Source organism: Balearica regulorum, chromosome Z (genome assembly GCF_011004875.1).
Source record: "Balearica regulorum gibbericeps isolate bBalReg1 chromosome Z, bBalReg1.pri, whole genome shotgun sequence".
NCBI lineage: Eukaryota > Metazoa > Chordata > Aves > Gruiformes > Gruidae > Balearica > Balearica regulorum.
In genome coordinates this window covers 77,934,892-77,960,805 of record NC_046220.1, presented here as the reverse complement: position 1 = coordinate 77,960,805, position 25,914 = coordinate 77,934,892, and the positions used below count along the sequence as shown (strand labels likewise).

Below are 25,914 nucleotides of genomic sequence, written 5' to 3'. Positions count from 1 at the left end.
TGTGACAGAATAAACAAGTAAATTCTGTACTCTGATACCTGCTTTTCTATCATTTTGTTCTTTGTCATTAAGCAAGTCAGCAGCTATTTTTCTTCTGAAAAATAATACTAATTCTACATTAACACAGAAAATAGGAAAAAGAGAAAACATATAAATAGCACCACTTTATAAGTATATGCAAGAGTAATGTAATGAACAGTACTATGGCAAAACTAAAAGTGTTTCATTAAAGACTCTAGATAATGCTTGTAAGTCCATTATTCTTCCAGCAAATTAATATTCTATGTCTCACTAACAATATCAGCAAATGAACTGGTTTAGGTAAATTAATATTCATGTTAACTGCATGCAAAATCAACTAATTAAGTAGTCCTAAGTTACAATATTAAGAGCATATGTAAACAGAGTCTGTGATCACTTTTAAGACTAGCCAAGCAAATCACATGGGATTTGTTGTATGAACTTGTCTAAGTCTTCAAATCAACAGGTCATGCTCAGTCAGAAAATAATTCCAACAAAAAGCTTAAATAATCCAGGTACATTCTAAATATAAACCAAAACAAGTTGTTTAGCAGGGCTGATGAGTTTAAATTTACAAAAGGAAAACAGTAAGTTTGTAATAAACAGAATCTCTTCTTCCCTTTATCTCCCTATTCTTTATCTCCAAAATGCTAACTTCAGCATAGCTTAGAATTCAATACCCAATTTTTTATTTTTTTTTTAAAAGAAGTTTCCTCGTCCCCAATTAATAAATCTTCACAGAAATGTTAAGGCTGTTTTTGCTTCTTCATTTATGCAATACCATCAAATTTAGATCAAAAAAACCCTTAATGGTGATAACAAGAAAAGCTAAAGACCATAACATAATTTCTTTGGGCTTTGAAATAACAGTAGTATTTGTTTCTTAATAATCTCATTATTATATTTTTTTCCCTAAGACATATATCATGACAGTACTGGGGCATCTTACAAAAGATATTTTCCTGTTTCTTAAATTAAATCATATTTGGGATCTAAATTAATAATAGGTGCTTGAAAATATGTCAGAAAAAAAAAAGCCATAAGCTAATAAAAAAGAAAGCCATAAGCTAATAGAAGTGGAAGTGGAAGAAGGGGCAGCGCAAGTAGCCTAAGAGCATAACATGGTGTGCAGTGCTCATCCCTTATTCTGAATATGCAAATGAAACAATAAAAGCAAGAACACTGAAGCTGCAAGTCAAACACTCCAAAGGCAATGCCAGAACTTAGACTGCCGCTAGAAGCACAGTTCAGTGAGCCGGTATGTATCCATCACAATCTGGGAATACAGAAGCAAAAAGATGACAAATACGCAAAGCAGATGCTGAGGAAGTCATCGAGGTAGGTCACACATGGTGAGCCTTCTCACATAAGCTTAGTCCCAAATTCTATTTCAACATTTGGAAGGTGCTAGAATACACTGAACAGACACATCGCTTCTTTCATCAGCTCGCTCTCAATCATCTGACTGATCCTAGGCCACCTGCGTCCATCCTGGCTCTTCCTTAATTCTGACTGCTTATCCCAAGCACTTCTGAACTCGTCAGTCACAGGCTTTCACATCAGCCATATCCAGCCCAATCTTCTCTTCCAATTCTTTCCTTCCAGCCAGGTTATAGTTTTCACCTCCCCAGTACAGCTTCCACTTACGTTCTCCCCTCTACCTCCTGCTCAGTCTTCCCTTTCAGAAGATTGTTTTTTTCCACCACTTTCTCATCCTCATAGCTGTAACACGATTTCCTTTTGGAAGGCATCAAAAGAATGGGAGCAGCTGTTACTGGATTTTCCAGTTTGGTCCAATTTGGCTGAAGAACAGCGAAAGATGTCATCACAGAACGCTTACCTTACACCACTAAGCATCACATCTCCAAAGAACAGCAGCACTAGAACTTTTTAGAAAAAAGGCTACAAAAGTTTATTATAGATAAAATAAAGATTTGATCCTCTTTTGGTTTCGGAACTGGCTGAAACACTTTAGGTCAGTTGCTTTTGAAAGAAGTCAGTTTGAAGTAGGAAAACTCTATGAAAAACCAAGCCAAAATACCTAATTTTGACCAAATTATAAGATAATATGATAGGTCTAAAGATACTGCTACAGGAAAAGAAGTAGACCAGATAACTACTCAAAATCCCTCATTTTCTTTAAATCTGTGATAAGTATTTGGCAACCTTGACAACAGGCTGGCCTACTTAGGATTCACAGCTTATCACATCCTCATCAGGATTGTCCTCCATGAACTGCAAGCCCTAGTAAAAACTACTCATGGTTCAAAGTTTCAACCACAATGGAAGGACAGAATTCACTTTAAGTTTGCATGACTTTCTAGTTGCTGTTCCTTACCCAGATGGCACTGACCAATTCCAACACAAATGTAAATTTAGGCTGCAGACAGATACTATTGTTTTTTCAATACTGTGAAATTACTCAGTTCTGCAGTGAGACCACTACATACTACCTACTTCCCTACTCCCCAAAGGTTTCATCAGAGTTCATCAGCAATGAATTCAAATACAAAGGTCCACATAGCTTCTCAAAAAAAAAAAAAAAATCCCAACAAAATGAGGAAAATCTGCTTTCAAAGTAGGGATTTCAAGCACAGAAAGCATATCTCTGCTGCAAGATTCTTAATAAAAAAAAAAAAAAGACATCTTGCTGAAAAGCACACACTTCCCATGCTATTCAAATTAAACATTTACCAAGTTGAAATTACACTTCACTGGATAGCTACAGTTATATCAGAACCACTGATTTATTATTGTATGGTAATTTTAAATACTGGGCTAGATAAAGTAATTTTATAGAGAGTAAATTAGCTTTGGGAGAGGAAAAAGAAAAAAGGTAAGTAAAATTGATTTTACCAGACTTGAAGGTTTTTTCTTATTATATCCCTGATCTCTTATTTGCAAGTGAACATTTCAGAAGAACTTCAAGAATCTCAAGTTGCTGTACTTGAAAACAGCCACAATCTGTATTCAACTTCGGCAAGTAATTTCTACCATGTCTTGTCTCTGCAACAAGCTTTGAGATAAAAAATTAAGTGATCAGAGGTACACTGTGGATTTTGAATCATTCATGTATGATGGGCAAGTATTGCAGTAGTTAAAATTGTATTGTTTTAAATTATAACCTTGTTGTATATTTCTAGGTTTTACAGAGTTTTATGAAGTGTAAAATTGCATACATTAACCTCTTGCATGTCTACCTCACTTCTGAAAAAGTATTCATGCTTGTGCAATCTATTTCTAGTAAGGGGAAAAAACAAAAAATAAACAAAAAATAACAAAAAACCAACCCAAGTAAGCATGCCTACTTCCCAATAGCCAAATAAATCTCAGATGAATGAGTGAAAGCTTTACATGCATAAATTAAAAAATATTAATCTGGAACATACATCCCACCCACATTTATGGGCTGACTGAATACGCAAGACATAATACACAAAATAATGATGTCAGTAAAATCAGCGTAAAAGAGTTGTAGTCACATCTAATGGCTCTTAAATACATCAGATTTAGTATTTTCCGGGAACAGTTCCATGCCCAGCTAAGCTTGTTGATGCATATATTATTTAGTACAAACAGACCAAATTCTTTCAATCAATATTAGTGCCACTGCGCTACAAGGGATCTTCTAGGCCATGAAGGGCAATCCCCTGCTGACAGAGACAACATATCACTGAATTCCTTTCATAAGCCAACCAAGCTCCATCATAAAAATGCTTTTTTTTTGTTAAGCCTTCCAGTGCTACACAGTGAAATATGATTGCCTGAATTTTCAAGAATCTTCCTCTAACTTCGTGTGTAAGTTTGTGGACTGTTTATCTCCATTTATTTCTGTTCCAACCCTGGCCTATAGCTTGAAGAGTCTTTTTTGTCTCAGCATTGTCTTTACCCATATTCACGTCACCACCATCTCAATCTACACACTCTTCTCAGAAAATAGGTTCTCCAGGACCCTCAACATCTTAAGCAGCCCTTCTCCACAGCTTTCGTCATTAACTTCATTTTTTACTTGAACAAGAGATGACTCAGGACTGAAAACAGTGTCGCACACTAGGTTTAATCAATGCTTTTTAAAATAGCTTTAATATCCTCCCTACTTGAAATACAGCTCCTGATGAATCACATGCTATTTGCTTTTGTTGTTGTTGCAGCACTGTCTCCTCCATATACCACTGTAGTCCACTGTTAGCCTTCTGAGGAATTAAACAAGAAAGCATCAATATCAAAGATTTGGAAGAGAAATGAACAAGAGCATTTTGTAAAGGTCTGCAACACCACACTGAAGGAAAACTGTAATTCCTGCAACACTGACTTTGCATGTGATATGCTAGGACTGGGACTACACATATGTAGGTTAACAAAAATGGAAGTCACAGCCTGTAAGAAGAGAGAATCATCTAACTTTATATTAAAAAAAAAAAAACAAACAACAAAAAAAACAAACCAAAGCTACACCAAAAAAGTCTGAACTGGCTAAACCTCCCAGTACATGTATACAGTTTAAATGCCTTCAGTCTAAGTTGTCCTTCTCTGGACACAGACAGCACTGGAATACCATGCAAGTTTTAGACCACAGTTACAACAACTTAACAGGATTAAGTAAAAAAAAAAAAAATCTACCACTATATTTTAATGTATAAATTCCTTACTGTTGTTTTTAGTTGACAAATATCTATTTCATAGCAAAACAACATCATAGGAACAGCTGGATGGCAGTTTTAAGCTCAAATGAACCAGCGTCACATGCTGACAAGTCATCTCTCTGATTGCTTCTGAATGGCAGCACATGCAGATTTATTCTCTGCCATAAATTAGAACAATTATTTCTCTGTAGTTCACTTTTTATTTCAGACAGTGAGCCCCTGCACACATTTTTTTAAAAGGATATCTTCCCTTTCCTTGATGATAAGTTCATTCTGTTCCTCTAGCTGTCTGATCTTCTTCTCAAATGACTCCTGTTCAGCTTTCAGCCGTTCTTCTGTCACCTCCTTTTCTTCACTTACCCTGAAAAGAATTTGAGAGAAATAAAATATATGCCCATTACCACAGTGCCTCACTTCCAACTCCTCTGCTTTCCAGGTAAATGAATATCACCCTCTCCACCCTTAAACAGGTTAGTTCCTCATAATGTTTATTTTATTATATTACATTGGAAGATGCATATGACTTTATGCAATACATTATGTTTTCAAAGACACCAGTCTCAGTAGAGTACATGCACATTAATGGGCAGCATGGAACAACAAAGTAAGGAGCTGAACCCACAATTAGATTTGTGCAGTCTGATTCCCTGCAGCCATAATGAAGACACACTGGGATCCTTACAAGCCTAGGGCATGTAGACAAACTCAAAATGGGAGAACTTAGCTGCTGAGACAGGAAGGAAATTGAAAACCTTTTCTGTTTCTTAATCTATAAACTAATCCTTTTTTCACATTTACTGGTCAAATATAAGTCCAGGAAAGGAATCATTTTGCTTGTTAGTTTTCTTCAAACAAAACAGTTTGTCTTCTTCTGGGGATTTTAAAATATCAAGCTGCAGGAGTAAATTTTCCTTTCTGTCTGGGCCATGGCACCCTGTATCGTGCTGCTCAGTGTAAATAATCAGATCAAGATTAAAAGATGACAATGTGAGAAAGCTTTACAATGATCATTTATTCGGCACCTCAAGAGCAGGCTGTAAAAACAATTATTCTGGTATCATGTAGGCAAGACAACCATTATGCACAGATGATCCTGTAACTATGCTAAAAAACATAGCTTAGAAATCATGGTTCTATAAAAGCTCTACAAAAATATTAAGTAATGATCTTAGACTAATAAATATTATTGCTCAGCACTTAGGCAATTTCTGTAGCTGAAGGCTCTTAAAGTTCAGTCTTTTATGATGATGAAACAGCTGCCACAACACAGGTGACAGGACACCAAAGCAGTAGAACTTTCAGAAAACTTCAATTTTAACTTCCTTTAAGTGGAACAATCCTAAAGGAAGAGGAAAGGGGAGGAAAAATATATAAAATAATAAAATATGTATTATTTATATTTTTATATATGTATATATATAGGCATTGGACTAAGCCTTCCACTCATCCCATCAGTCATTCACATTCTTAACAGAGAACTTGATTCAGGAACTCAGCCATCCACTTGACATCACGCTTCTCTTAAGAGGGCACAGATGTGTTCTGATATTCCAGTGGAAAAGCCATAAATAACACAATTGGGTCACACCCCTGGCAGTTGGGCAGTACTCCCCAACTCTAAGGTCAACCCACAACAGCTCTAAGGCCCCTCCCACAACAGCTCGAGCAGACTACATAGAGTTGGAAATAGTAATACAGAAACTCACACCTTTTCTCTACAAACTCAGAGCAAGAAAAATAACATATAGCATATAATAAAATTCTGTAAATTAGGGCAGTTTGAAAGCTTGGAACAAACTATTAATTGGAAAGTTTCTAAATTACACAAAGACATGGCTTTAGCATAAGAACATTCCACTATTCATGTGCCCATAGTCTCATTCACAATCCTGTCCCTGGCAGTGTTCAACTCATTCCTAGGCCCCTTTCCCTCCACTCAAAGGCTGTCAAAAGGGGTGTGCACACATCAGAAAATACACAACGCAAACGGAACCAGCTGTATTAACTCTGGATCCATCCCAACACCTAAGTACTCCTTAGTCAAGCAGGCAACAAACTTTTGAAAATTATCTACCACATATCCTTGGCTCCACAATGCAGTTACAGTTACGGTACAGAGGCTGCAGGCTGCAGACCCAAGCTTTTGCATCTAACAACAACCAGGTTGTTTTCTCTGAATCTAGAGCAATCAGTTAAGTGACTGCAACATATATGGATTACCTGAAGGAAAGTCATGGTCATATACGACCTTCCTTCACGTAACCAGTGAAAGATACAAGAATGCTTCCTGTTTCTTCAGGTGGGGAAAAAAAAAAAGGTAGAGAACAGAGAATAAAAAACATCAATTAGAAATGAAGATAGCAATGACCACGCGGATGATCTGCTCAGCCTGGTGGCAAAACTATGTGAAGAAGTGGAAAGATTAAGGAGCATCAGAGAGGCTGAGAAAGAGATAGACTGGTGCAGTCAAGCTCTGCCCTCCCTGAGACAGAAACAGTGACAACTAACAGACCAAAACCAAGGTGAAGGGGACCCTGTATCCTCCCCTTGCCAGGCAGAAGGCAGCAGCCTCAAACGGAGGAGCAAATGGAAGCAAATCCACGCTCGGCATGGCAGGCGACCCTTCTCCTCCTCGCCCACCTCGTCTTCCCATGTACCCCTGTGCAACAGGTACCAAGTTCTGGATGTGGAAGGCTACTCAAAGGAGGATATGGATGATAATCATGCTACACTAGAGGTAGCACCTAGGCCAGAAAGGCCTGCACGTCACATCATGACCTTCCCAACAAAGAAGAAAAGGAGTGTTATAGTTGTAGGGGACTCCCTTCTGAGGGGTACAGAGGGACCAATATGCAGGGCAGACCCTCCTCTAGAGAAGTCTGCTGCCTCCCTGGGGGCCATGTTAAGGGCATTACAAGGAAACTCCCCAGAAGGGGAAAGAGGATCTTTGCCCAGGAACTAGCAGGGGTCATCAACAGAGCTTTAAACTAGGCTCGAAGAGGGAGGCGGATTACATCAGGCTTGCCTGCAGCATGTTGTGGGACGATGTGCCCAGGCTGGCAGGATGGGATGCTGGCGAGGGCCCTCAGTGTATTGCTCAAAGACGTGCTAGACACATGCAGCACACTCGAAGCCTGGAGGAGATGAGCCAGGGGCTCCAGACACAACAGGAACCAACAGGGAAATGCTGGGAGAATACATCAAAAGTATTCCAGCCACTCCAGCCGATAAGTCAGCCTCACTGGTGGCTGAAATGCCTTTACACGAATGCACATAGCATGGGGAATAAACAAGAGGAGTTGGAGACGTGTGTGTGCCTGCAAGGCTGTGACCTTATTGGCATTACAGAGACATGGTGGGATAGCTCCTATGACTGGAGTGCTGGGATGGAAGGGTACAGGCTCTTTAGGAAGGACAGGCAGGGCAGACAAGGATGGGGTGTCACCCTCTATGTCAATAACCAGCTGGAATGCATGGAGGTCCAGCCGGGGATGGAGGAGGAGCTGACTGAGAGCCTATGGGTCAGGATTAAAAGAAGTGCTGGGGCAGGGGACATCATAGTGGGGATCTGCTACAGGCCACCTGACCAGGAAGACGGAGTAGATGAAGCCCTCTATAGGCAGATAGGAGCAGCCTCAAGCTCACAAGCCCTGGTCCATATGGGGGACTTCAACCACCCCGACATCTGCTGGAGGGACAACACAGGGCACAAGCAATCCAGGAAGTTCCTGGAATGTGTCGATGACAACTTTCTCCTCCAAGTGATAGAGGAGCCCACGAGGAGAGGTGCCATGCTGGACCTTGTTCTCACCAATAAGGAGGGCCTGGTAGGGGATGTCAAGCTCAACGCCAGCCTTGGCTGCAGTGACCATGAAATGGTGGAGTTCAAGATCCTCAGGACAGTGAGGAGGGCACAAAGCAAGGTCACTACCCTGGATTTCCGGAGAGCAGATTTTAGCCTCTTCAGGGATCTGCTTGGTAGAGCACCATGGGACAAAGCCCTGGAAGGAAGAGGGGCACAAGACAGCTGGCTAATATTCAAGGGTCACCTCCTCCAAGCTCAGAGGCGATGCATCCCAACAAACAGGAAGTCAGGCAAAAATGCCAGAAGGCCTGCATGGATGAACAAGGAGCTCCTGGGCAAAGTCAAACAAAAAAAAGGAAGCCTACCGAGGGTGGAAGCAAGAGCAGGTAGCCTGGGAGGAATACAGAAACTGTCTGAGAAGCCAGGGGTCAGGTTAGGAAAGCCAAAGCCCTGACAGAATTAAATCTGGCCAGGGATATCAAGGACAACAAGAAAAGTTTCTATATATATGTCAGTGATAAAAGGAGGACAAGGGAAAATGTGGGTCCCCTCCGGAATGCAACACACAACCTGGTTACCCAGGATATGGAGAAAAGGCAGGGACTGGGAGAATGAAGAACCACCCGCTGTAGGAGAAGATCAGGTTCGAGAATATCTAAGGAACCTGAAGGTGCACAAGTCCATGGGACCTGAGGGAACTGGCAGATGAAGTGGCTAAGCCACTATCCATCATACTTGAGAAGTCCAGGGAAGTTCCCACTTACTGGAAAATGGGAAACATAAACCTCATTTTTACGAAGGGTAAAAAGGAAGACCCAGGGAACTACAGGCCGGTCAGTCTCACCTTCGTGCCTGACAAGATCATGGAAGTAGATCCTCCTGGAAACTGTTCTCAGGCACATGGAAAATAAGGAGGTAATTGGTGACAGCCAACACGGCTTCACTAAGGGCAAATCGTGCCTGAGAAACTCGATAGCCTTGTATGACGGGGTTACAGCATTGGTGGACAAGAGAGGAACGACACATGTCCTCTGCCTGGACTTGTGCAAAGCATTTGACGCTATCCTGCACAACATCCTTGTCTCTAAATTGAAGAGACATGGATTCGATGGATGGACCACTCAGTGGATAATGAATGGGCTGGACAGTCTCACTCAAAGAGTTGTGGTCAATAACTCAATGACTCAATGTCCAAGTGGAGATGAGTGGCATTCCTCAGGGGTCGGTATTGGGACCAGCGCCATTTAACATCTTTGTCAGTGACACGGACAGCAGGATCAAGTGCACCCTCAGCAAATTTGCTGACACCACCAAGCTGTGTGGTGTGGTCGACATGCTGGAGGGAAGGGATGCCATCCAGAGGGACCTTGACAGGCTGGAGAGGTGGGCCTGTGCTAACCGCATGATGTTCAACAAGGCCAAGTGCAAGGTCCTGCATGTGGGTCTGCACAATTCCAAACACAATTATAGGCTGGGCAGAGAATGGATTGGAAGCAGCCCCCAGGAGAAGGACTTGGGGGTATTGATTGATGAGAAGCTCAACATGAGCCGGCAGTGTGCGCTTGCAGCCCAGAAAACCAACCGTATCCTGGGCTGCATCAAAAGAAGTGTGACCAGCAGGTCGAGGGAGGTGATCCTGCCCCTCTACTCTGCTCTTGTGAGACCCCACCTGGAGTACTGGGGTCCCAAGTACAAGACAGACATGGAGCTGTTGGAGCGAGTCCAGAGGAGGGCCATGAAGGTGATGAGAGGGCTGAAGCACCTCTCCTATGAAGACAGGCTGAGAGAGTTGGGGTTGATCAGCCTGGAGAAGAGAAGGCTCTGGGGAAGACCTTATAGCAACCTTCCAGTACCTGAAGGGGGCCCACAGGAAAGATGGAGAAGGACTGTTTATCAGGGAGTGTAGTGACAGGACAAGGGGTAATAGCCTTAGACTGAAGGAGAGTAGATTTAGATTAGATATTAGGAAGAAAATCTTTACTGTGAGAGTGGTAAGGCACTGGAAGAGGTTGTCCAGAGAAGCTGTGGATGCCCCCTCCCCGGAATTGTTGAAGGCCAGGTTGAATGGGGCTTTGGGCAACCTGGTCTGGTGGAGGATGTCCCTGCCCATGGCAGGGGGGTTGGAACTAGATGATCTTTGAGGTTCCTTCCAGCCAAAATCATTCTATGATTCTATACAGATGAAAGGCAGGAAGGAAACAAGAACAGGGGAAAGATCAGAAGGGAAGGAGAGGATAAGTGTCATCTCCAGGGCACTATATAAGGAAGGAAGCTTGCTTACTAACTGCAAGAGTGATGCTGCCTTAGAAAAAGGTTTGGGACAAGGGAAATACTGGGTCATGCTGGCACCTAAGAATATTAAAATCAAACAACAGCATAAGAAAATACAATAAGGTAAGGTAAGAAAGAACAGAGCACTAGAGAAATTAGACTAAACCTGGCAGGTTTTACCCATCTCTAGATTCTGTGGTTTGTTGCTTCTATCAGTCTGCATCACATTCATGTGCTGTGTTTGTATTTAACACAGATCACAGCAAGCTGTCATACTCCCAGACACATGAATATATTGTGCCACATATCTCATGCAGTAAATGACTGAGAACAGTAAGTGATCTTAGAAGAAATGTGGCAGTATGTGTTTATGTATCACAAAGCAGGAGACAGCCCATAAAGGGCAGGCGAGATATAGAAGACAGTTACTCACAGGAGGTGGCAAAAGGAAGTTAGAGAAAAGGAATACAAGAATGTCATCCGATTATGCTGGATTTATGTCACATCCTTTACATAGCTTAGTGAGATTTTTTAACATATATATTTATTTCTTTGCCTTCTGGCAGTAAAGAACAGACGATTTTTAGCAGAACTACAAAGGACTTCACTGATGCCAAACAGAAACGCTACAAGGCCCATAATGCTCCTCAGAAGGATTTTCACCCACTTTCCATCCATCCACGGTCAGAAAGAGCAGTGAAAGAATGAAGGCACTGCAACTATAAAGGGCACAACTGCTCCACTGGGCAACACGCTGGTGTCCAGCTTCATTATTGTTGTTTCCAGGAACAGAGGACTGACAGCTGAGAGAAACAATGACAAGACAGTAGAAGTATTTTTGCTGTTCAGTGTCTGCAACATTTTCTTGCATGCAATTTACATTCACCTATCTCATGTCATAGGACACACACCATCTTTGTTCAAGATGTGTTATAAATTCAACACTTCAAAGCTTATGTAATTCTAGATGCATCTAAATAAAGATTTGAATTTCATTTTGCCGGAGCCTCTGTAGGAAAAGAAATATTCATAATGTAGACATATTGACAAAAAAACCTCCTAGGACATCAGCCTTAGGGTTAAAATTAATTCCTAATTCAACAGCTACAATTACTATGGTGTGCTCCCAAGTCCACTGCTGATGCTAGTAGTTCTGATTGTCTGATCTGAAGAAGGAATTGATCAACAAGTTTGCTGATGACACAGACTCTGTCCACTGAATAAGCTGGACTGATGCTCTTCAGGTGGAATTTTTGAAGCACTGCACAGGTGTCCTGGTTCTGGCAAATATAGAGTTAATTTCACAAGGAGCCAGGACAGGTGACTCAAGCTGGCCAGGGGCTATTCCATACCATGTGAGTCATGCTCACCATAAAAGGGGGCTAGTCAGGCAGGGGAGGGGGCGGGGTGTCTGTGTGGTTCCAGGACAGGCTGAGTGTCTGGTTGGTCAGTCGTTGGATAGGTAAACTGTTCTCTGTTATCACCCATTGTTAATATCTGTTATCAGCACTGTTGTTGATTGTTTCCCTCCCCCTTGCTGTCCCAGTAAACTGCCCTTATCCCAACCCTCGAGGCTTTGCAGGTTTTTTTCCCTTCTCCTCCCCATCATGCTGGGGGAGGGGTGAGCGAGCAGCATGTGGCACTCAGCTGCCAGCTGGGGCTAAACCACATCAACAGGTCAACAGCACTTCAAGTTTTATTTCTCTAATGAAAAACTGGCATGCAAAAGAAAGAGCCATGACAATACTCACATCAACACTACACTAGGGACAAAACTCAAAAGAACTCTTCCTGACTGAAGGCACTTACGATTTTTACAAAAGAAAATAATAGCTAAAAAAGCAAATAAAAAAGTGCAGTTTATATATTTTTAAAACATTAGAAAAAATTCAGCTTTTACCAAGAGAAATTTGAATGCACCTAGAACTGTTGAGAACTTGCTGAGCAAGTTCAGACAGAAAACAAAATAAACAAAAAGCAGAAACATAGACACTGGAAACTTAATTGATCAAGTCCCATACCTGTTGGGAACATTATCTTTTAGGGAACACTCACCTCATATTAGTCTGCCAACTAGCTAGCAAAGATGAAAATATTTTGGTGTCCATTCTCAAAACCCACAAGTATTACAGTTCAAGAAAAGCATGGCATCTGGAACAGGCAGCACCACAGGGGGGAGAAAAATGGAGCAAGGACCAAGATAAAGGCACATGCAGGATCCAGGAAATGAAACCTGGTATTCCAAGTGAAAGATGCCCTTCAAAAAGATAAACCACAAAGTTTTCATGCCAGAGCTGATCAAATGCCCCTAGCAGAACCGAGCAAAGTGACTTTTAATACCAGCACTGCAGGAAAACAGAATGGCAGCATTTTTTGTCTAAGGACAGTGTTCACTAATCTCATACATTTTATTCAAGTATCATGGGCAGTTTGTATAAATTAAAAAAAAAAAACAAACAACAAAAACCACACACACAGCCCCCCCCCAAAAAAAACCCAACAATCCCAAAACATAATTGAAATTGCTGAACAATGGATAAATTTTATGATATGCAACTTGTAAAATACTACAAAACTAGATCTCACAGCATGAATTTATAGCTACAAATTACTTTTCAAGCTCAAAAGGTTAAGTGTGATTGGTGACACAATAATCCTAGGCATGCTTTACCTATCAACAAGAAGTAATTTCCAGACAAACTTAGGGATATCTCATTTGCAGTCTCTTTGCCTGACCAATTAAGAGAACTGCAGCACAATATTGCTCCTAAAGTAACACACACAAAAAAAAAAAAAAAAAAAAAAAAAAAAAAAGAAATTATCTTGACATTAAAGTTAAAGCCAGGTAACAATTTGGTTAAATATGAGGTAGGGTAACCCAGGAGAGAAGGCAACCCAAGAGGCCAAACACTGCAGATTTGTAATTTGGGCTTCCACAGGCAAGTTGTCCTTCAAAGATCTTAAGTGCAGGAAGAAAAACACTGAAGCAGCAGATATATGCTACAACAGTTTTACTGTCCTCCTTTGTAATGGTTTCCAGTTTTGTAACCAAATTAACCTTCTCTTTGGATTTCCCATTTTCACCTTTTGTTGGAAAATTTCAATTTTAGTTGGTCAATTTTATCTTCATATCAGGATAAAAAGTCCACATAAAGCAATGCCAGTAGAAAAGACTAGCATCCCAGACTGCCAGCACCCTACAAAGGGTTCAGGAATCCAAGGTCTTGGAAAGGAGGAAACATTTTCTCAATAGGGGACAAAGGGCTGTCTGAAGGCTGTTCTTCTAACTGTCGGGTACAAGTCATTCTGGGCATGCCAGTGGTCTTTGCCAGAAAGACACTAATGTGATAGCTGTCCTGGTTTCAGCTGAGAGGATTGATTTTTCTTCATAGTAGCTAGTGTGGGGATACGTTTTGGATTTGTGGTGGAGACAGCATTGATAATATAGAGATGTTTTTGTTCTATGGACTTATTGTTGAGCAGTGTTTACACGAGGCCAAGGCCTTTTCGGCTTCTTGCACTGCCCTGCCAGCGGGATGGCTGGGGGTGGACACGAAGTTGGGAGGAGACACAGACAGGACAGGTGACCCAAACTGACCAAAGGGGTATTCCATACTATATGACGTCATGCTCAGTTTATAAGGAGCTTGGGGGAAGAGGAGGTGGGGGGCGGCGGCGTTCGGAGCAATGGCATTTGTCTTCCCAAGTAACCGTTATGCGTGACAGAGCCCTGCTTTCCTGGAGATGGCTGAACACCTGCCTGCCCGTGGGAAGTGGTGAATGAATTCCTTGCTTTGCTTTGCTTGTGCACGTGGCTTTTGCTTTACCTATTAAACTGTCTTTATCTCAACCCACGAGTTTTCTCACTTTAACTCTTCCAATTCTCTTTCCCATCCCGATGGGGGGGAGTGAACGAGCGGCTGCGTGGTACTCAGCTGCCGGCTGGGGTAAAACCACAACAATAGCAAAAACCATCTTGTATCTCATTTGAAAAGGGCAATCACTCCCTCCCTTGGGTGGATAAGGGCATTATGATACCTTTCTACCTAAATTGCTTTTGAAGATTTGTTTGCAAAGGCAACAGGGAGCCAGCTTTCTCTATGTTTATCTTATCTGAAGAAAGAATACAAAGTTGTTAGATACCAATTCTCACCACTAAAAGCAAAAATTAAACTTTCATGAACCATTCTACATCACTTGGTCAATGCCTCTGTTCATTCAAAAGCAAATTGCATATGTGAGCTGTACAGGCAGAGAAGTATCTATGATGTACGTGTCATAGCAGGAGCCAGAAAGTCACAGTACTATGGCTAAATATCAGCTAGGAGCAAGGTGAATGCTTGCAAGCACACACATAGTCACTGTCTCTGCAAAGGAAGTTATGACCCTCTCCATTTAGCCAAATGGCGAGACAGACAGAGCTCTCAAAATCTGCATATCACTTAAAACATTTCACTCCAGAATACTCTATAACCCTTCTCGGTATGATGTCTAGCAAGTCCTTCATGCTCAACAGTCAACTGGCTAGGTCCCAGGGGACCTTGCGCTGCTCCCTCTTGGAAGAGGCTAATGTGTCCTGACGTTGGCGCAGAGTACGAGGGTAAGAATCTTTCAGTGTCTTCACCATGTCACTGCTCATTTCATTATATAAGCTGATGACTGCTTCAAGAGTAGCCTGCAGTAATGAAAGATCAGAGGAAGTCTTTTTTGCCTCTTAAAAGGACTCTGCTTGTAGGGATACCTAAAATTTGCTCTTACTGTGCCTGCCACTTTTACCACCACACCAGCAGCACGTTGCTGAAAACAAAAAGGTGCCATACTGGTTGTTTTTGAAAATAATGGCTGATCATACTCGAGAATTTCCCATTTACTCAAAGCACTGTGCCCTACATGGGCACAACTCATTCTACTCCGAAATTCCCCTACAAGAACAATTTGAAAACAATCTGCTGACACAAGAAAAAAAAAGTTCAAATTTACAACATTTGAGTCTTTTAAACTTTGGATCCAGTTTGCCTTTCTCTTTTCAGCTTAAGAGGGAAGACAGACTGCATATATTCAAAGAAAGGCAAAATAATGGTTAGATTTACAGGTGGCAGCACAGAGCAAAAACTAAGATTATCTAGCCTAGAAAGGAGGACTAGAAAGGATACAGCTGAGTCCTTCCTTTCGACCCTGTCTGAAAATTCAATTTCATAAAGTCCCTAACAGCTAATGTGATGTCAGCCACTGGAATCCCCAGCAACAGAGCATTACAGCCCAGTAACTGTGATGGGTTTGGTTTTGGTTTTGTTTTTTTTTTTTTTTTTTCCAAAGGAAAGGATAATAATATAGCCAGGATTAGAATTTATTCACACCAAGACAAAGCCTGACACTGCAGCATATCAGCCAATGCACAGGCACACACCTTCCCAATGTTCAAAAGTGCGAGAATGCAGGAAGAGAAGAAAATACAGGAAGAAAAAGAAAAGTAGGTTAGCTCTCATTCAACTGTCGCAGAAGTCAGGGGGAAAGACCAACATCCTGAACTGCTGAAGCAAGACTTGGTTGAAATTCAAGCCCCAGGAGTTAATCATATTTTGTTATTGGTTTCCACACAGACAGATTTTTACCACTTTAAAACTGCCTTCATGCAGACGGTTATTGACCAATCTATTTCTGTCCACCATGCTACAATAAATATGCAGGAATTAGTCCCAACTACCATCATTTTCATTCATAAATAGTAGCAAAATAAGTAACAGTGAAGTATAGCTCTGGTCAAGTGAGATCTTTATTATTCCAAGTATTTACTGCAGGACAGTCTTCCTGGAAAACTTTCAGCATTCTGCTGGTTCTTCTTCTTCTCTAAAATAGCAAAGAATGTTCTACTGCATGTAAAAATCCTCCATCATTGCTCAACTAGGGATGAAAATTATGGGGCGTTTTAAAAAAAGTGACGAGGTGAGCGGAATTAAAGTTCAACTTCCCTATTACTCTGCAAAGGACTTTTAATTACATCCAATAAAAATATGATTAGGTTTAAAAATAAAAGAGAACTAAGTATAAAATAATAGTGTTCCACTAATTTTACTTTTCAAAATTAATGTTGCTACACCTTCTATTTCTCTTCAAAGAAATGTCAGGCAGAAATATCAAACTGTCCTCAGGGAAAAATCACAGCATCTGAGATTTAAGAAGAATCCCATGCTCAAATGAGTTAGTGTACTACTATTCACTAGGGAGCCGTGTATTATGAGGAACAATGTAATAAAAGTTTTTTTAATATTAGAATATACCTCTATATATCTACAGTGGCAACAGTGTCCGAATAGCTCCAACATCTAACAATTTGTAACCAGGCTTCCCAGCAATCTACTCTTTACGACAGCCTTAACTAGACATTTTCTAACACATGAGGTAGGATAAAATGGAGTTGCAAGCATGAAGAACTTCAGAAATTACTGAAAAACTGTGTAGCAAGAAATCCTATATTGGTACAAATTATTAGCAGGCAAAATGGTACACTGTATGAGGATAATCAGAGAGAAAATATTCCTAGCTGCACCAGAGACTTATTGCATGACCTTGAGCAAGGAACTTAATTTCTCTGCCCAAATTTTTGTATATAAAAAGGACAGTAATGCTTGCCAATTATTGCACAGACATATGAAATCTATGGCAAAAAGCATTTCATTAATACCTGAGAACTTGCATTTTCCTCTAGAAAAACTTTGCCTTTATAAATTCTTAATGCGGACACTAACTTTTAGGCCAAAGGATCTGAGATCATCTCACCAGACTTTCCTCTCTGATGTTGTGTGACAGCCTGACAAGGTCCCATGTGCTCCTTGTCAATTTTACAGCCATTAGGTAAGAAGGTTCCCAGAGATTCTGAAGTGTTAGGGATGCAGAGGAGGAGAAAAATCTCCTTGCTCACATTCAACCTATTTCACATCATTTATCTTCATGAATGCAACTAGCACTGGAATGAAACTCAGAAAAAAACTTTAGCTAAAGGTGAGATACTGCACTATTTCAGCTTCTCCTTTCAAAGAATGGGAAGAACTTGAAGAAATTAATCGAAGTAAAATACAAGCATGGCTTGGTAAGTTAAAGTTACACTGAACTCTTTATTGCTCTACATGTGCAAACATGGGTAAATACTGATTTAATAATTTAATAAATTAAAATTAAATTAAAATTATTAAATTATTATAAAAGTTTATTATAAAATAAAATAAAAATAATTAAATTAAAATAATTCAATAATTGAATAAATACTGTTAATCAGCCACAAGATCAACAATCCACCTTTAATGTGGCATTCCATATAAAAGCTTAACCCTGACAAATAAGCGCTACAAAGTTTCATATCAACTAACTTTGTCATTTCCAAAAGACAATGTGTATTTATATTTAAAGCACATGATACAAGCAGCAAACAAAACCCTACCCCTAGGTTTCTATGGATGAACTTCTGCAGGTCACAACTTTGGCTCATTTTCAATACATTTAGAGGATTTTGAGTCAGGAAGCAAGGAAAAACCGATCAGGCTGCTGTTTATACCTCTTCCAGCAAGAAAAATTACCTTATGCAAATATTCAATTCCATAATGCCATTCTATATTGCTTGATGTTAATTAGAGGCATGACTCTCCTTAAACATAATGCATTTTCAGGTGATACTTATACTCACCTGGCAAGTTCTTTAATTAAGTTTGCAATGCGTCTCTTGTCCTCAGGACACAAATCCTTTAAAGAAGCACTCTTGATTCCTCCTTCATTAGTGACCTGAAAAATTTAAAGTAACATTTTAGAAGGTACTCTTTAAAGGAGAACAAATACTTCACAAAATATTAAAAGCATTTCAAGACCTAATAATTATAAGTTGAAAGCAGACAAATTCCAGCTGGAAATAAAATACCTATTTTTTAAAATGTAAGTACAGTTCAGTGAAACAAATTACCAAATTGTGGGAAATTCTTTTAAGAGACTTGTAATTCAAATGCAAGCTGCTAGCGTCAATACTAAACATGCCGGGTAAAGTTTTAAGAGATACACTGTTCATTGATTCATACTAGATAAAGGACAGTAGTTCTCATGACTTGGAAATCTAGTGCAGCAATATCTAAATCCAAGTTCCAACTTTATTATACTAGGATCCTAAAGTAAAGAGTAAGAAAAACACATTCCACTTCAGTGTTTTTGACAAAAGCAAACAGTAAAAAAAAAAAGGTATGCAATGTATCATTAGAAGATGATAAGTCCTTATGTCAAAGGATACACAGAAAAGTACACACCCTTTCGCATGTTACTATCATTTGATTTTAATCACTTATTTGCTACCTTCGTACTTATTACTCAAAACAAACCTTTAACGTCCTCCAGTACTGCAGTTCCTTTACTGCATTCCTTTGTGCCTCTGAGAGCTGCAGTATTTGCTATCCATGCCCACCAGAGGGCATACTGCCGTTCGTGTTTGCAACAGTCCCTTGTGTCAGGGAGGTTACTGGCATTACCTATTTTGGGTGTTTCCAAGCAAGAAACAGATCTAAATTCTAAAACTTTACTAAAAACCTCTGTTATTGGTAACTCAGTTCTCCAGTTCTAGCGATAAGCACAAAATAAGAATCCCAAGATGAAAGCAGCAATAATAGCTATGCTATTCTGGCCAAGGTGTAAATAATTCTACTTAATCTGCCTTATTTATTTTCAGTTTAGACTTTTACAAACCTATAAATATTACAAACCTCCCCGAGCACATACTGTGCTTAACACGAGGTACAAGAACGCTACCAAATGCCTTGCAGTTTGGCCAAGTTAACACAACACAGCACAGAACCACCTCTGCGCATACAAAGCAAAGACTGGGCTTCCCTCCCCTCGTTAGCAGTAACGGCAGCTGATCTACACGCAGAGAGGAACTGGCCCCTTCCATTCTGAGCTAATTGCTTCTTGAACAGTGATTTGAAACAATTAAAGAACTATCTCGCTTTTGAAAGAGGTGATGATTTTATACAGACTTACGTTATACACACCTGACCTTCAGTATACTCTTATTTTAACTTCAGTGTATTTTCCTCGGGGAGGGGGGAGCGGGGGGGAGGAAAGCAGCAAATTCACAATACAAATTAGACTTTGGAGCTTTTCAAGGGCACATTTGATTTCACAGTTTCCTTCCCAAACATACACTGTTTACACGCATACAAATGAATCATAGAATCACAGAATGGTTTGGGTTGGAAGGGACCTCAAAGATCACCTAGTTCCAACCCCCCTGCCATGGGCAGGGACACCCTCCACTAGACCACGTTGCCCAAAGACCCATCCAACCTGGTCTCAAACACTTCCAGGGATGGGGCATCCACAGCTTCTCTGGGTAACCTGTTCCAGTGCCTCACCACTCTAACAGTAAAGAATTTCTAACATCTAATCTAAATCGACCCTCCTTCAGCTTAATCAACCTTCCTTCAGCTTAAGAAGAGAATGAAGAGAAAATGTCTTTAACTTAACTGAATTTAACTTCAACTAAACATATGGTTGAAGAATTTCCATTTCCCATGCTAAAAACGTCTGAAAATGATTTTTTTTCTTAGCAGCTAGATGATGGAACTTCTTTAAGAAAAATATAAAAATTACAGCACATTTTTCACTCAAAAAAAAGGCAGAGGCTTGATCACATTAGTGAAGAACATTTTAACAGAAGGTACCTCAAGCTGTTAACCAAACCTATGTACGTACTGCCAGACAAATATTCATGGGATGGAGAGGAAAATCTGAAAAGCTAGTCTGTGCTTTTTTTGTATCACCCACAGGTATGATAGACGGCACACAAAAAATTCTCAAAGGTAAGCTTGTACCATAACACATGTCAAAATAAAGCTGTGGAACTATGCACAGCAACAGCTCCACCATCAAAACAAGATGATAAATGAGATATAAGCACGGACTGTATAGTCTCCTTTTTCCAGGTTTCTGTGCTTTCTACACAGCTCAGGGTAGAATGGAGTTTTTGTAACTCAGTATTTTCTGGATGAAATGTAGTACATAATGTAAGATTCTCTCACTTTATAAACCACACCTTGGAAGATGACAATCTGCATGAAAGAAGCAGATGACTTCTGTCAAACAGGAAGTAGGAAGATGGGAAATTTCAGTCAAGACCAGTATAGCAAACCACTGATTAATAAATAAAAGTACCAAAAAAGCTCCAGAGCTAACAAGACCTTTTTGAAGCCTTTTCCAAAACTCTCATTTACCTTTGTGGTACTCAAGTCTATCTGAATGAAGAAAAGGTAAATCAGTTCTGCCAAGATTCCTAGTAGAGCAAAACTCAATCCATTCTCTTCAAAAGAAGATTCTGGTAAATCACAATGGTGAGCTACATACCAGTACAACAGTGTAAAGTATGTTAAAGTGATCAGCCCTCCCTAGACATGTACACGACACCTTGAAGAAAGTCAGTTTTGTTGGTGATGAAAACTCCTTGCCAAAAAACTTTGTGAAACCTTCTTCTTCCATAACAAGCAAAATGTACTGTTCTGTTTGTTTCAAGTAATTCAGAGCTTATCTTCAAAGTTAGAGCACAAAGTTTCCATGAGGATTTGGCAAGGTAAGATAAAAACAGGAGGTTAAAAAAAGACAGAAAAGAAAAAAAGCTTTGAACCCATTTTATTGTCAATATTAAAGCACATTTGAGCTTCAAATCAAGATTTGGTGTATTAGGCATTGTATAAAAAGAACAAAGCCCATTTCTACGCCAGCAGCTCTTACAGGGAAGAAGTACTCTAAACAATGCAAAGGAATGCAAACAACACGCAACACAAAAAACAGATTTTAGAGTGACATATGAAGGCACCTATGAGGCAGCGGGCTTATAGATACTTATGAAGAGATGCTTCTACATAAAGACTCTGCGTAATGGGGGCTCTTTATGAAATGTCTCTGCATGTCACTTAACAGCATCATTTGTGAAGTGGAGGCACCTACCAGCCTCGTAAAAACAAGTACTGATAAAGACAGAAATGGAAAGGGACAAGTCCAGGACAGGCTCTAAAAATGAATACTAGTTATTAGGGTGTCATGCTGAAGGATTTGAAGGGCAATGACACTGTCCAAGCAATGAGAATTCAGTGATGTTTCTTTACAACAGGGTTTTGAACATGCACGTGAGGCACACTGCATTTACTCAGCCCACAGAAGACAGAGAAAGACATCTTTGCCCAGACAAAGATCATTTAACTGCATGATAATACAACAGTGATTCAGAAGCACTCAAAAGTTTTCGATCCTGCCCGTAAGTGGGAAAATATCAAACCCTAGCGACTTACAGACTTGCCCAAGATGACTACTAGGCAAGAGACTTAACAGTACTCGAATGACTTACATAGTCACAGTACTATACAAATCATGTTAGAAAAATAGCATCTCTCAACAGATTTCTGAATACCACGAGACCTATTAGAATACAGAATAACCTTCCAAAGGAAAGCCCACTGCTTTGAAATTTCTAATGCAATAAACTGTAGGAAAAGTGTCACCTATTCTCACAGGAGTAGACCAGACAATTTGAAGTAGAACCAAAGATAATGTTAACTGACAAAGCTACTACTCAGATGTATTTGTAACTTGTACTATCAAAAGCAGAAAGTGATTTTACCCTACTAACATGAGCAGCTGCAGCAAAAATGTCTCTGAAAAGAATTTTACAAGTCTTGTTTCTAAGTGATATGACTAGAGCAATGAAACTGAATAAACCGAAACACATCATCTTGCATGTTTGGCTAGTAACATACAGATTAGGGGCTACTCAAACCTACACTTAACTTTCTCTCTGTACACACACATAGAAATATATATAATACATTTCACATAGCCGCAGTTACATACTACTTCCATAAATCAGCATGTTCAGCCTTTGTTCTCTTTAGGTGGGCAAGCAATCTTAGTGGAAAAGTAATTTTTGCCAGGAAGCCACCACTTAAGTGGGCAAAAAGGGTAAGAGATTGCAAAAATAATAGTACTCTAGATTGAAAATTTTCAAATATTTTTAAAGACTTCCTGCTATTTTTCTACTATGTGCACTCTTAAGAGCAAGAAGAATTTGCCTTTACTTACCTGCTGCCCTGTCAGGTCTCCTATGCTTCTAACAGGATCCATGGAAACAGAAGCAACATCTACAGGCACCTTTAGCTCAGTTTTACTTCTTTGATATTTTGGTAAATAGCTTGTTCTTAAATTTCCTTTTGTGGACACTCCTGTAGACGAAAGACCAGCAGAACATGCAGATTATAAAGTCAAAAGGGACCCTTCTCTTGCCTCCTACAACTTCCACAAAGGCATACTTGACTTAGCAGCTCTTTTTGAAAAGAGTAAGCATTTTGGGTATGTTTGCAGTTACCCCCAGCCTCTCACTCCGTAAGAAATTTTATTAAGATGAAAGATCAGCAGAAAAAGAGGTGCACGGCACTGAAGTGCACCCAGCCACAATGAACATCAAAGTAAATTCTGAAACGCACATGCTGTCTTCTGACAGAGGTTCAATGCAAAAACCTACGTTTAAGATGCAAAAGCATAAAACTGAGTTTCTGCTTTGATGCTTAAAGACAATGAGGAAGGAAGCAGCAGTAATACTGTGAAGAGTACCACTCATATGATAAAATGTAATTCTTTTCTGTTATACAGCCATCCTACTGATTGCTAAGGCTAACTGTTCCTTTCAGGACAAGGCATATGATTAAGGTTACACTGCAGTGCACACTCCAGATTATCTGTAAAAAGTTTCCTGCCATAATTAGAATTAGTTCACCCCTACCAATGATAACAACATTAAAGCACTGAAAATCCTAGTGCTGCAATTATAAAGTGCCAACACTGACACTAACACTAAAACCTCCCAGGGCCAGATGAAAGCCAACAGCTTCTTGGTACTGCCTCAAGGTTTGAGCTTTGACTGTTCAGAGGCACAAAAAGTTGTGAACAAAAAATATCAATTTTATACTAGCAGACAGATTACATTTATTTGGGTAATGAATTTCAGAGGTGTGCTGGCAATTCAAATGAAAGAACTAAATTATCGGCTTTAACAACTCCATGCTTGTACACAAGGGAAAACAGTTTCTGAAATTCTCTTCCACAAAGTGGAGGAATATTTCCCAGAGTGAATCCTTTTCCATCACTTAGGATCACTGCTTTCTTTCCAGGGCACAGAGTATAGCAATCTGATCTCCTGGTTTGAACTATGCTAGCTATGAAACACACCAGTGTTTTGAAGCGTAACAGTAACCATGCTACTCCAAACCTAGAGAGCAGGATTCCTCAAAATTTATAACTGCTGGACATATGCACAATTTTATCACAGTTAATCATCCCCAGATATGTTTTCAGGACCTGGCGTCATTATAAAAGCTGTGTTTGAAAACAATTAGAAAATTCTGAAGGGGGACTAAGAACACCCATTTTCCCCCCAGGGATGTACACAAGCATGCATTCAGTAAATCAAGGTCAAGAGAACTAATAAACTTTTTTAAATTATTTTTTATTTATCATAGAATGGTTTCAGTTGGAAGGGACCTTAAAGATCATCTAGTTCCAACCCCCTGCTGCGGGAAGGGACACCTTCCACTAGACCACTAGACAATGAATCTTCATTTTCATTGTTTTCTTCAAAATTTGCAATAGACCTGAACATCTCTAATGCTTCAACACTCTTTAGAGACCACACCAAAACTTCATATTGCCATATAGATTGGATAAAACTATGCGTCCAGCTCTGGGGGCCTGAGTACAGGAGAGACATTGAGCTGTTGGAGCGAGTCCAGGGGAGGGCCACGAAGCTGATCAGAGGGCTGGAGCACCTCTGCTATGAGGACAGGATGAGAGAGTTGGGGTTGTTCAGCCTGGAGAAGAGAAGGCTCCAGGGAGACCTAATTGTGGCTTTCCAGTACCCGAAGGGGCCTACAGGAAAGCTGGAGAGGGACTGTTTATCAGGGAGTGTAGTGACAGGACAAGGGGGAATGGGTTTAAGCTGAAGGGGGGTCGATTTAGATTAGATGTTAGAAAGAAATTCTTTACTGTGAGAGTGGTGAGGCACTGGCACAGGTTCCCTGAACAGGTTGTGGATGCCCCCTCCCTGGAAGTGTTCAAGACCAGGTTGGATGAGGCTTTGGGCAACCTGGTATAGTGGAGGGTGTCCCTGCCCATGGCAGGGGTCTTGGAACTAGATGATCTTTGAGGTCCCTTCCAACCCAAACCATTCTATAATTCTATGCTGTACCTGCAATAGAAACAACTCCCCTGAAACTGCTCATCTTATACTGTATGCTAATCTAAGCAGCAGAGCATAAACCCTCTGCTATAATACTGCATGTCTCATTACAACTTGTGGTAAGTCTACCTTACACACTTAAGTACACAAACAGCATACCTGAAAAGACATTGCAAAGTTCAGCATTCACAGGAAAAACGTTTGTTTAAAGCTATTAGAAGATCATACCTGAAACAGATACCACTGGCTGTTCTTCATCAGAAACTGCATGTGGCTTTGTTAAAGGTAATAAACAAAAAGAGAACAAGCTTGGTCCTTTAAACTATAAAAATAAGTATTTTGGCTCTTAATTTTAAAAGACTGTTGATAAGAAAAACTGGCAACACTTTGGGAGTACCAGGAACAAACAAAAAATCCCAACTTGACTAGAAAAAAAACAAACACCACACAGATTGCTAAAACAGAAAGCGTTACTCCTTTTTCAATGTGCACTAACTTTCAGCCTGTAAAGATTATCTTAGAGGTCACCTTCACAAAAGATCCCAGGGACCAGTCCCACTTGCAAGTGCAATTAGTAAGATAATTAAGTAATAATATTTATTTAAACTAGAGCAGGTTATCATTATATAAGGAACCTCTTGATATGTAGGAAAGACAAATTAGAGAATAGTGTATATTCATACTGCAATGAAATACATTTTGTACAATATATGCTAAGAAACACAAATGAGGATAAATGCAAAAGGTTTCAGAGGAAGTTGGTCACTCTCATCTGATCATCACATGATGAGTAACAGATGAAATCCTGAGGACTGATTTTCTTTAAGAGGAGCAAGATTTGCTCTGAAGTAGTTTCAAAAAAAAACAAAAACCACCAAACAAAAAACACCAATAACATACAGGAAAAAAACCCCAACCTATTTCAA

General features: G+C 40.0%; 1 protein-coding gene across 1 annotated transcript in view; it reads right to left on the bottom strand.

Annotated features, from left to right (window-relative positions):
- Positions 1 to 25,914, bottom strand: part of KIAA1328 (KIAA1328 ortholog) — a 179,967-nt gene that overhangs the window by 150,948 nt on the left and 3,105 nt on the right. Inside the window, 4 exon segments of the mRNA XM_075741197.1 lie at positions 4,910 to 5,025; positions 18,419 to 18,513; positions 22,840 to 22,979; positions 25,217 to 25,252. Of these exon segments, the coding sequence (XP_075597312.1) occupies positions 4,910 to 5,025; positions 18,419 to 18,513; positions 22,840 to 22,979; positions 25,217 to 25,252 (387 nt within the window).